A 12,315-nucleotide genomic window follows, 5' to 3' on the forward strand; every position below is an offset into this window, starting at 1 on the left:
CACTTACCCTACTTCCTGTGAACCCGGGAAACCCTATGATTCCGGGGGGGCCAGGCACGCCGGGGAATCCTGGTGAACCAGGCACGCCGGGAACGCCGATGTCTCCTTTGACTCCTTTGATGTGGCCCGGCCTCCCCGGCAACCCGGGGACTCCCGACAGCCCGGGGATCCCTGGCATTCCGGGAACACCTGTGGGAGCACCCCGAGTGTGAGCTGCCACCCCTGCAGGGGATGTGGTGGCCGCCCTCCCCAAGCGTGTGGCTTTGCAGTTCCGATGGCTTCAAATCTTAAACCGGGAAGGTGAGGCTACTCAGAGAAGCCGCGGGCCACCGCCTGGTCAAGATGTTGGGGTCAGAGGAGCTGGAACACAGCGGGGCCTTCTCGGAAGAAGGGGCATCTGGTGCAGGAAATACTGCCCCTGGGGCAAAGCGGGGTGGGCGGGGGGTGTGTGTGCCAATGCTCACCTTTTAGGCCCAGGTACCCTTTCAACCCCATAGGCCCTTCATCTCCTTTCTCTCCTTTGATGTCTTTCATTCCTGGCAGGATGATGGGAGGTGGTCCTGGGGGCCCGGGGTCCCCGCGGCTGCCTGCAAGGGAACAGAATACAGTCTCTCCCTTGGCCTCCGGGCCAGGCGGAGGGGCACGGGAGGAGTCCCCTCGGCCACGGCTGTCCCTGCCAGTGAGTCCTGAGGGGCTCTGAGCTCCGGGGAGGCATGTCCCCCCAACCCCCGCTCCCGACTGGGCCTGAACCGGGGGCAAGGGTCTCCGAGAGAGGCCGAGGCTGATGGCAAATGCCTGGCTTCTCCCACGACTTCTTCTCCACGTGAGCAAGTGCGGACCCGCACCCCCAGCCACTATGGAACTTTAGGACATCTTCTTGCCCTGGAAAGGAACCCTGTGCCCATCAGCAGTCACCCCAACTGTTGCCTACCCCCCACCCCAGGAAGCCACGAATCCACGTCCCGTCTCTGTAGATTTGCCTATTCTGGACATTTCACATAAAGGGAAGCAGACAACGTGGCAAAATGCTCTCAAGTTTTATCCACGTTCTAGCAGGTTTCAGACCCTGGTCCTTCCTTCTTGCTGGTCAGCGTTCCTTCATGTAGATCTGGAAAGTTCTCATCATCAGGAAAAACTTCCGTAACTCTGGGTGGTGACGGGTGTTAACTAGTCTTACGTGGTGACCATTTCACTTACACACAAACACTGAACCTCATGTCATCACCGGAAACTGAGGTTGTTTTCAATTATACCTCGATAAAAACCTCTGTTGAATACAAACAAAAGTTTCCTTGGGTTGGAGTCTTCCCTCATGACACGGCTGGAGGGTTGAGGCTGGGATAAAGTCTTCTAATTTTTGTTAGTTTCCTTCTTTTCTAATTGTGCCTAGGTTTTGGGTGTCTGTGGAAGATTCATTTTAAGCAGGGCTATGCCCCACAAAAGTGAGTCCCAACCCTGTCAGAAACACGGTTCGAGAGGTGGACATACCTTTCACACCCGGCTCCCCAGCCAGACCCTTCAGTCCTGGAACTCCAAAAAATCCAGCCTCTCCTTTGTTTCCCGGAAACCCGGGTCTTCCTTTGAGTCCGACCATGCCTTGGAAGCCATCCATCCCGGGTGAACCTCTCCCGCCTTCAGAAGGGACGAGAAAACTGCTGGGTTAGCCATGGATAAACACACGGGACATTTCAGTCTTGCTCGTCTGTGACATTCCGAAGAGGCTAGGATTCCCTGCCCTAAAACGGGGATTTCTGGGGCACCATTCCTAAGGGACTTGTCTGCTGACCTGCAAACAGACTGAGGTGCACAGAGTCAGCCCGCCTGCCGAGCGGCCCCTGGGGCCGAGACAAACGGCAAACGTGTAGCGGTCGTATGAAAGTCGCAAGGGAAACGGATGGTAACCTATGTCCGTGGCCGCCGGGGAGAGGGTGCGGCCGGATGTTAACGCTGCGCCCAGCGTGGGGAGCCCGCAAAGGATCCCTGGAGAGGTAGATCCCCGTGTGGCCCGACAGTCAAGGGCCAGAGGGCTCCCCTTCTAGGAAAACGGGCCTCGGTTCGCGTGCAAATAAACCCAGCCCAGGGACCAGGTGTTTTCCTCAGTTTTGGTTTTGTGATAACCAACCAGCCTCTGGATCTGACCCCAGTGTCCTGAGAGGCCTCTCCACAAATCTCCCACGCGGAGACTGAGTCCTGCTCCCTCGTCTGGGTACAGGAGTGCCTCGGCATTTTGGGGCAGGTCAGTCACACCCAGCCTCGCATCCCCCGAGGTGGGCTGCCTCCCGGGGGCCCCAGCCTGCTGGTGAGCGGGGCTAGCCTCTCCGAGTCCCAGTGTGACCCCACGCCCGCCTCAGGGAGTGCCCCACGTGCCCGCCGTTACCTTTCTGCCCGGGGATACCAGGCATTCCGCTCATTCCTTTAAACCCAGGACTTCCCGGGGGGCCTCTCTCCCCCAGCAAACCAGGATCACCTCTGTCGCCGAAGAGACCCTTCATGCCCACAGGGCCGGGGACGCCGGTGTGCCCTGGGTCCCCTCTGTCTCCAGGCAGGCCTGGAGAGCAGAGGAGAAAAAGATAAACAAACTTAGAAGACCCAAATGCTCGCGGGGCCTGTCACCCTGGACAGCGCCCAAGGGACGTGGGCACCCAGCCTCCTTGTGGGGGGTGCGGCCTCGGGGGGGCTCGGGGGGCAAACAGCCTGTGGCTTCATCTCCGTGCCTTCTCCCCACCCACCCTCCCCCGACGGAAGGCCCTGCCTCTCTTCCCAATTCTGCCACTTTCAGAAAACAAGTGACACCCCTCCTCAAAGCAGAGCAGTGATTTTGAAGTTCCACAGTGGAAATTTCATTTTTCCTACTGAAATCTTGCCGGGGACCCCAATATACCACAGATATGAAGGATGAACAGGTTTCTCAAGTAGTTTGAGCTCTTGTTTTGGCAAAATACATGTCCCGTTTCTAGAACCTGCTACGAGCTGTGTCCTCCCCCCTTTCATATGTTGAAATCCTAAAGCCCCAGTCCCGCGGGGCGGGAGGGCCTTGGAAGACAGGGCCTTGAAATAGGTCATTACAGAGAAACGGGTCCTAATCAGATGTGGCCGGTGTCCGTTTACGAAGAGATCAGGACCCGGACACACCCAGGGGGACGTGAGACGTCCGGCCTCGAAGTTTGTGCGAGAATGAATGTTGTTTTAAGCTGCTCGGTGTGGGGTTTTTTGGAACCCCTACAGGTCTGGCAGGGGGTGCCCTGGAGCCCAGGGTGAGAACTCTCTGGGGGGAGGGTGGTGCTAGTTCACTTGTCAGTACATGTGAGGCCCTGACCCCCCTCCAGGGCAGGGGGCCTCCTCACCTCCGTGACCGGGGGCGCCTGGCAGCCCCAAGGGCCCCTCCCGGCCGGGAGCTCCTGGGAAGCCGTGCTGTCCCGACGGCCCGGGCAGGCCTGGCTGGCCCGAGGGTCCTAGGAAGCCCGGCTGGCCCTTCAGGCCCGGCATTCCCGGCATGCCCTGGCTTCCTGCGGGATCAAGACAAGTGGGTGAGGCCCAGCCCACACCGCCGACCACAGCTGCCTCTCAGATGTCCTCTACCAAACGGCGTCTCGTCCGTTCCGGGCGACCCCGGAGGGCCCCGGAGGAGGCACGCAAGTGTAAGGGATACGCTCCCAGCGACTCCGGCGGCCACCCGCCCACACACACGGCCGCGCGCCCTTCCTGCCGACCACTGGTCACATCAGCGCACCGAGAACACACCCTGGCAGCCTGACGGCAAGCTGTGAGTTCAAGTTTGGGCTTTTTTCTACTCGACGTTGTGTTTTGAGCATTCTGCCACACTTTAAAATATTCTTTACGTGTTGAATGGGTATGCGCGCAGCAGGACTGCGTCATGTGGGCACATTCAGCGCCCGCCCAGCCCTGCTCTTGTGGACAGTGTCGCAAGGGATCTGTGCCCGCGTTAGAGGCCGTTTCTTCGGGACGCTGTCCTGGAAGCTGACGTCGTGGGTCAGGCCAATGCTCACTCACGCTGCGGCCGTGCGCTCCAGCGTCGGCTCCGGCCTCTGCACCCGGCCGCCCTCCTGCGGGCTCTCTCCGTCGGGGCTGGTGCGGATGCAGACGGGACCCTGGCCGGCAGGATCGGGGGGAAGCGCCCGATCAGCTGCGAGACGCGCGGGGTGGGGTGAGAGTGACATTCCTTTTTTCTTGGGTTGGGTTTTTTTTTTTTTTTAAGATTTTATTTGTTTATTTGAGAGAGAGAGAATGAGAGATAGAGAGCACGAGAGGGAAGAGGGTCAGAGGGAGAAGCAGACTCCTCGCTGAGCAGGGAGCCCGATGCGGGACTCGATCCCGGGTCTTCGGGATCATGACCTGAGCCGAAGGCAGTCGCTTAACCGACTAAGCCACCCAGGCGCCCACGGGTTGGGTTTTTAATGAAAGTTTTGTTCTATTTTCCTTTGGGGATATTGATATTTTTCTTACAGATTTTAGTATTCCTCATATACAATGACTGATTTCTTCCACAGCTATTGTAAAGTTTACTCTACTTTGCTGCCCAAAATTTCATTTTGTTTTTGACGTGAAGATTAGCATTCACGTGCAAACTTTATGCACTGTGTGTGCACGCACACGGTTTCTTCCCTTGCTTTTACATTTAGAATATCCTGCCCGAACCAGCTGGTCACGTGAGCATGTATTTTCTCGTAGGCTTTTTTTTTTTTTTCCAGATAGTAAATCCCCGGGCCTTTCTTCTTGGGATTTAAAGTTCACTACGTTCCTCCAGTTAATACCAGTAGGAGGGCCGATGCCCATTTCACAGAGCTTCTCCGATGACCTTCAAGCGCACCTACTCATTGAGCCCACGACCATCCTACGGAGCGTGCAGGCTGACCTGAGTGGAGGGGCAGACAAGTCGGGGGATGGAGGGGAGGGGCATTAACAAAAGGGACCAAGTCAGTGCTGGACCAACCCAGAATCCGACGTGTAAACGTGTGTCCCAGTTGTCTGATATGTGGACACAATGGGGGAAACATCCTGCCAAGAGCAGGAGCGGATTTGAGGCAGAATCTTGCAAAGAGATTCTCCGAGATGCATGGACGCATGTCCTCACATTCTCCAGTCTTACTACGTACGGGAAGTGAGGGCACGTCTATGGCTCAGCTTCTCCTCTGGTGTTAACAGCTCCAGACAGAGCATAATGCTCGTAGCACCAACGGTCTTGGACAGCAGGCCGTGCTGGAAGCGGTCAAGTCTGACGGGGGGGGTCAGGCTCCTGCCGCAAACCGTGCCCGTCCGTGAGGATGGGCAGATAGCTTCACCGCCAAGAGCCCTCCAGGCTGCTGAGCTGAGAGAGTTCACGGGAGCGGAGATGGGAGCAGAGGCTAGTGGGTTGGTGTGTCCGAGCACGGTTTCTGGAGTGCCTCCTTCACAGGAGTGCGATGTGGGTGGGACCGGCCGCAAGAGAAGGGGTCTGCCCCGACCACGGCTACTTCAGTGGCTGCCCTAGAAAAGTCGGGCCTGGGTGGCTTGCTCCTCAGCTGTCTGTTGTGACATCAGAACTCAATATTTTAAGCCCATTTCCATTTCTAGAACATGTGCTAAAAAAGGAACACCAACAAAAAAATCTGCTTCCTTCAGCAAAATAACTGTAACTCGTGGACCTGGGCCCCTGTTCTCTATGCAGGCTCTTTGCCCACACACAGGCTGCACCTGGGCGTTCCTGCACCAGGCCCACGCGGCCGAGCAAGCCGCTTGCCCACTGCCTCACTGCCCCGGCCGGTGGGACCCACGCGCAAACAGGTTCTCGAAGTGTTGAAGCTCCCAAGTCAGAACTTTTACTAAACAGTCTGTGTAAGTAAGCAGGTCGCCGAGGGGACACGGTCGGCGGGAAACCTCCACAGGCCCAAACGTCAAGCCGTGGCCATTTGTTATGCTCCAACACTGTGAAGTCTGTGGGAAATAGTTACATTTAAGAACATCCATCGGAAGGTCCCCCTGTGAAGAGCCTGGGTGCTTTGTGCAGCCGGAGAGCACGGAGATTGTTGGGGACGTGGCGCTGCTGCTCCTTTAAACAGCCTCCAGGGAGGCCGCCGCGCTCTGTGCTGTCCTGCCAGCTGGCCAGCCTCCGAGGAGCGACGCTCGCAGCTCCGTAACTGACCGGGGGCCGCCACGTCAGCAAGGACAGACCCAGAAGTCCCGGCAGAGGGTCCCCACCACTGCATGACTTTACCCACGGCCCGTGTACCTGCTTGATGTGTGTGTAAGAGGGTGAGTGTGGATGTGATCGTGTGTGTGAGAGCGTGTGGGCACACGTGTGGGTCTCTGTGTGTACGAACAGGCATATGCGTGTGTGAGTAAGCCTGTGGATGCATATGCATGAGCGTGCGGGTGCACGTGCACAGGTGTGTGTGGACCGTGCGTGCGAGCCCGTGTGTGTGCACTCTGGCACTCTCAGGCTCCTCCTTCCATTCTTTGGCCTCCCCCCAGGGGATCTCTCCATGAAGCCCGGCACCCAGGCTGGGGGTCCTCCTCTTCAGTCGGCAGTGGGGATGTGATCAACATGGGACCCCCTGCCCCGTCCCCCCTCCCCCAGCCCCAGCCTCAGGCCTCCTGGAAACAGACAGGCTCATCTGAGAACCCACTGGCGCTCCTGAGCCTGGCGAGTTCGCCTGTCGAGGACCAGGCTTCCTCCGCCTGAGTGTTCTGAGGCCCGACGGCACTGGAGGGACGAGCCACCCGCTTCCTGCACCACTTCTGCCTGGGCTTGGGAGCCGGCACTGACAGCCGGGCCATTGACGGACGAGGAGTCAGTTCGTGAAGTCATGGCTCTCCCTGCATCTCCATATCTGATCAGCAACACCAACGGTCTGGCGGTCTCCGGTGCGTGGCGCACCAGAAGGTAAATGCTTGCTCTTCAGTGACTTCCAGTCTTCCACAGGCCAAGGGTGCTTGGGGTTCGGATGCCAGTTCTGCATAAACTGGATTCACAGAGCCATCGGATGCCCTGGCCACGCACCAGACTACTTCCTTACATGTACACCGATGATGCTGTGGATGTTAAAATGTCCCACTCCGTCAGTTTTCACACCAGCCGGTTAAGCTGGGCTCCACGTCATTTCTGTCTTCTGCCTTGCCCTATATTCCTCAGCACGGACTCTTCCCTTCACACCAGCAGCACACATTCTGCAGAACGCTCCCCGCCCAGCTTGAGAACAGACGACAAGCATCATTAGTCTGTACGTGTGAAAGCTCCGAAGGCCACCCCGTCCTGGCTATGGAACGTAAACCCAGGGATGATCAGTGTCCTAAGACCTTCTAAAGAGATACTGGTACCGAGTGTGGGGGAGAAAAAGCAACACGCACTCCATACAGCCTGTGGTTTTCATCAAATCCTGGGAGGGATTTCGGACCCACCTTCGGGCGCCATGGTGCTGTGGGACTGGGCTCCCTGCTCCCCTCCCGCCGTGAGGACTTACCCCTGAATCCAGGTGGGCCTCTCTCTCCCGGAGGGCCTTTCAGCCCGGGCTGTCCTGGCAGTCCAGCATCACCCCGGGGCCCGGGCTGGGCTCCCAGAACTTCTCCGGGAAGGCCCCTGTCCCCGGGGGGCCCGATGGGGCCTGGCAGACCAGTGGGACCTGAGGGTCCATCCGCACCAGGAAGGCCTGCTGCACCTTTGGATCCTCGGGGCCCCACGAACCCTGAAAGGAAACATGGGTCGTCCCCGTAACTACAGGTTAACATTGTGATGGGCCAAGACAGGTATCGGAAAGAGGCTGCAAACGGCAAGGTTGGCAGTCGGGGGCCTCAGCTCAAGCCCTCGCCCAGTCTCCCACCTTGGGACCCACAGCCTTCCACCCTGCTCCACCGTCTGGCCCCCAGCCCCATGATGTAGCTGAAGTGCAGAAGACCTTTAGAACCAGCTGCTTCTTGGACCTGAATCTTCATAATTCATGCACTTCCTTGTTGTACTAAGATTCCCCAAAGAATGGCTCCCGTGGACCTTCCAAGTTATGTGTGTGCCAAGTGAGGACAGAATTCCCTCCAAGTCCAGGAAAAAGGAGTATGCTCTTTTAGTCACCAATGGCTTCTATAATTCACTGTGTCAAATGTCGATGAGCGCTTGCTCAGAGGAGCACAAGCTCGAGAGCCCAGCGGAGCATAGACCCTCGTGTGCTGTCTGGTGAGAGAGAGATTGGAGTCGACATCTGAGGGCCTTATGCCTTTGGTGACAGACTCAGGAGAGGACAGCATTGGGTTGCCTTTGGAATGTTCAGCATCAACCAGAAAAAATCGTTCCGTACACCTGTCTCTTTTTTCCTGTAGGAGCTGGAGGGATCTTATGCAAAACTCCAGCGTGACATGAGTGATGGGAAGGTGGAGAATTTTTAATTTCCCAACCAAGGAACGAAGTGGTCATCAAGCATGTGTTGACAGTTCCTGAGTGTCCAAAGACAGGACAGCTGGGGCACCCACGTCACACGCAGTCGCCTCCCAAACTTATGGGGCTGCATGGGGGTCTGACCCTGCCTTACCTGGGGGTCCTGGGAATCCTTCACGACCTGGGTCTCCGGGGAGACCCTTGAGCCCTGGTGCTCCGTCAGCTCCCGAGAGTCCTGGTATCCCTTGGAGGCCCTTGGCACCTAAATAACCCAAAGAAACCATGACACCCGTCAGAGCCCCATGAGCAAACCCCAGCAGCAAATGTGTGGGAGATGGTCAGGTTCAGCAGCTGACCTCACACAGTCCTTGTGAGCCCGGGAAACAACGAGGCGGGGGGATGTCACCTGAAAGGGCACTTCTGACGGCTGGCCATGCCCACGGCAAACCCCACCGACCCCCGCAGGTGTGTCCGTCTACGCCCTCCCCAGAGGGCACTGGTAGAAGCCTTCCCTCCAGACTTGGCTGTATCCTTTACCCAGAGCCAGTCCTCCCAGATCTGAGAAACGCTGACTTGTACTTGGAATAGATGCTTCAGATGGAAAAGAGGAAGCCTCGGACCAGCTAAATGAACGAATCCTGTGCTATCGGACATCTTTGATCGGACCCCTTTCATGGGAAGCAAACTCGAGATATTTTTTACGTGTGTCTCTGTGTCTGTCTGGTCTGAGGCTCAGAGATTCTCTTCGTCTGAGGAACACAACAAAAGGGCTTTGCACAGAGGACGTCCTACACGGGGATAAGGTTCGACAGACAGAATAAAGCAAAAGATGCATTTCTCAAGTTGTTTGAAGTGAAGATGCATTTGGTGAGCTCTACTCATCAGTCAGTCCCTGAAAGGTGATTGCAGTCAGGCCTATGGGCGGGTGCACCCAAAATGAGACAGGACACAGAACCCACACATGCTGCCTCTGAGCTCTCCGGCGGCCTCGGGGTCACAGGCTGGGGCCCTTCTGGGGGAATCTGTGTGTGTGGGAAACACTACACACCATTTTCTGCAAGCCCACAATCACGTTCTGGACGGAGTATTAGTCTGCACCAGAGATGTGGAATCTATGAGCTTGTGAAGCTTCATGTTGTCAAAACATGATCAAAACCCTCACACGCAGCTCATGCGTATTTTGGGCCCTGCTTCCACCCAGCTGCTGCTGAAAACCGTCCTTCCGCAGGCTGCTACCCCCGGGGTCCGGCATTGGTGACTGGGTCGGTGTCTGTGGACGGACGGATGCCCAGAGCTAGAGCGGGAGAAGGTCACAGAGTGCCGTGTACATAACGCAATGAGGGAGAGGCATGCTGGGTCCTCAGAAGGCAGCCCGGGGACGTTTCAGTGCAAATAACACTTGTGCCTTTCGCCCTGCTGTCCCCAGCCCCCGCGGACTGTGAGCCTGGGAGAAGCCCTTGAGCTCGGGGATGTGTACCATAAGGCCAGGGACTTCTCCTGTCTTGGGGGTTGTCCTCTCGCTAGCTCGGCACTTCACAGTTTATATAGGACCTCCCCCACAGTGTATCATGTGCAGTGTTGTCATTTGCAAAGTGGGAGGAGTCCAGAACACCTGTATTATTCCTCTTGTAGAGCCAAGAAGACTAAGACCCACAAGGATGAGCGATGCCCGAGGCCCCCCCGCTAATTAGTGGAAGAGCCGCGCGCCCCACGCTCTTAGCGCCGAGTCAGTGATCGGAGTGATCGGGGCGCTTTCCCTTGCCCTGTGGCAGCCAGAGGAGGAGCTCCCGGGGTCCGAGGACTCGTCTGCCCTGGGCTGACAGACACAGGCATCTGGGGGTCCCCCAGGGGCGAGGCTGCCCAGACCCCAGCCCTTATCTGAAAAGCCATGCTGCAACTGGGCACGTGGATGGTTCCAGACACTGGGATCTGCCACCTGGAACCTCACTCGAGTCACGGGGATGCTGTGGTTGGGCGACCCTACAAGCGTGACCACGGTCTGCGACGTCTGGGGGTAAGGAGGGCAGGACACAGCAAGAAGAGGAGCCAAGAGGGGCAGGGACAGCGAAGACCCAGAGGAAGGGGAGACGCCTCCCACTTACCTGTGAGGCCTGGGGGTCCCGGCAGGCCTGGCGATCCCTTGGGCCCTCCGACACAATCTGGAGGAGAGGAAGAGAGAGGAGCTGGGCGTCTCTCACGCCGACTCTCCCCGCTTCGCGGGTTGCCAAGGGCGGAAGCGGCCGCCATGAAAAGCGGCCACTGTTTTATGATCAGAGTCATTTGATGATTTAATTAATCTTAATCCCAGTGTAAATAAAGGTCTAGTTTCTTTGTGTAACGAATCGGAATATTAGTATAAGGGCCGGAGAGGTCAGTGCAGTGAAACAGGCCGGGCACTGGGCTGGCGATGCGGTCACCCGCACCGAGGGCTGTCGTCTGGCACCGCTGAGCTACTCTGGGTCCATCCCAGCCTGCCAGTGGGACTGCCTGTCTTCCTCTGATGTTCCCCAGTCGATGGAGGCGGCCAGCGATTGCTAAAGGGATTCTTTGACTTCTCCTTTGTGACTCTGAATCCTTCCAGAATTAGCCACGGCGCTGAGCGGCTGTGAGCCGTGAGAAATGAAACCGGGCTGTGGCCACTTCCGGTTGGGGTGGCATCATGGGGCGGGGGGTGTTGTGTCGTCTGGCCTCCTGTGCGGTGCTAGGGGTCCCGGACTGCACACCGGCCAGCCCAGGTCATCAGGATAAAGGAAGCGGAGGTCTCCGGGGTCAGGGGCTCCGGCCTGCAGAGTCTCACGTTCAGGGCCCTCCCAGCAGCTCTCTGAAAGGCTCCGCAGTGCCCGCTCTGCACCCTCACCCCGAGTGCCTGATCTGTGCCCACACGTCCGCCCCGACCTCGAGCAGGGACCCACGGACCCTGACGTCACTTCTGCAACCTGACCTCGATCCTGAGAGTCACACCCCAACTTTCAGCGGCCACTCGCGACCTGCTGCATGCTCACGTTCTAGGAGCACCTATACTCCGTGCAAACCTCTTCAAAATCCTGACCGAGGCTGGTGTTCCCTTCATACCCTGGACTCATCCTGGCTTCCCACTGGGGTTCCTCAGTGCACCTTCAATGCCGTCGGCTCAGCCTCCGATGGAGTCTCTCCTGTCTACTTCGCCACCTCTGGGCCTCGGCTCGGGGTCACCACATGTCCCCTTCCGTCAGCCCTGGTTCTCTCTAGCATTATTCATCGCTCGACCCCATTCTCTTCTGACAGGTATCAGACCCCTCCTCGTACAGTCCACACACACACACACACACACACACACACACACACACACACACACACACGGATGAATACATGCATAGATTTTAGTGTGACAACACTTATCTGCTGAGTTCTTACCAATACTGTAGCTTGATGCTTCATATTGGTGGGAAAACCAGGTAACCCTACGCTGTATTACGCTTGCCTTGCCTTTGGTGGCAAGAGGACGCAGAGGGCGTGCCCCTCCAAGCCTTGCACCATCTGCATTTCTTACTGCACCTGCAGGCTCTCCAGCGGAGCTCACAGCAATTGCTGATGAGTCACATACTTCATAAACCAAAAGCTCTGAAGTGTCCTAAAGCGTCCTGGTCTTCACTACAGTACCTGGCTGCACGGCCTCCTGTCCGTCACCTCCGATGGGCCTTTTCACACCTGTGTCACAGTCTGGGAACAAGACATGCAGGAATGAGGTGGCGGAGACTTAGGGACTTCCCCACGGGTGCATGCTGGAGGGAGGCCGGGCTGGCGGGGAATCCAAGCCCCATTTCTGAGCTTCTGTGCAGAGCCCCAATGACCCTAGCACCCGAGGGAGAGGATCCGAGTGTGACCAGAGTCTGATGGGCCTGGAAAGCCCCGCGGTCAGGGTCATTTGAACACAAGAACTGATGGTGCCACACACATCCTCACGGGACCCCCGGGGG

The 12,315-nt window shown here is 57.5% G+C and overlaps 1 protein-coding gene across 3 annotated transcripts in view; it reads right to left on the minus strand.

Annotated features, from left to right (window-relative positions):
* COL4A2 (collagen type IV alpha 2 chain) overlaps nt 1–12,315 on the minus strand; it is a 168,285-nt gene that overhangs the window by 13,398 nt on the left and 142,572 nt on the right. For all 3 annotated transcript variants that reach the window (XM_035726796.1, XM_035726798.1, XM_035726797.1), the window contains 9 exons: nt 11,999–12,058; nt 10,462–10,518; nt 8,514–8,621; nt 7,458–7,679; nt 3,345–3,506; nt 2,378–2,548; nt 1,489–1,632; nt 465–587; nt 8–189 (listed from right to left, as the gene is read on the minus strand). In XM_035726796.1, the coding sequence (XP_035582689.1) occupies nt 8–189; nt 465–587; nt 1,489–1,632; nt 2,378–2,548; nt 3,345–3,506; nt 7,458–7,679; nt 8,514–8,621; nt 10,462–10,518; nt 11,999–12,058 (1,229 nt within the window). The remainder of the gene's footprint in view (nt 1–7; nt 190–464; nt 588–1,488; nt 1,633–2,377; nt 2,549–3,344; nt 3,507–7,457; nt 7,680–8,513; nt 8,622–10,461; nt 10,519–11,998; nt 12,059–12,315) is intronic.

The sequence above is a fragment of the Zalophus californianus genome, chromosome 3 (genome assembly GCF_009762305.2).
Source record: "Zalophus californianus isolate mZalCal1 chromosome 3, mZalCal1.pri.v2, whole genome shotgun sequence".
Taxonomy (NCBI): Eukaryota; Metazoa; Chordata; class Mammalia; order Carnivora; family Otariidae; genus Zalophus; species Zalophus californianus.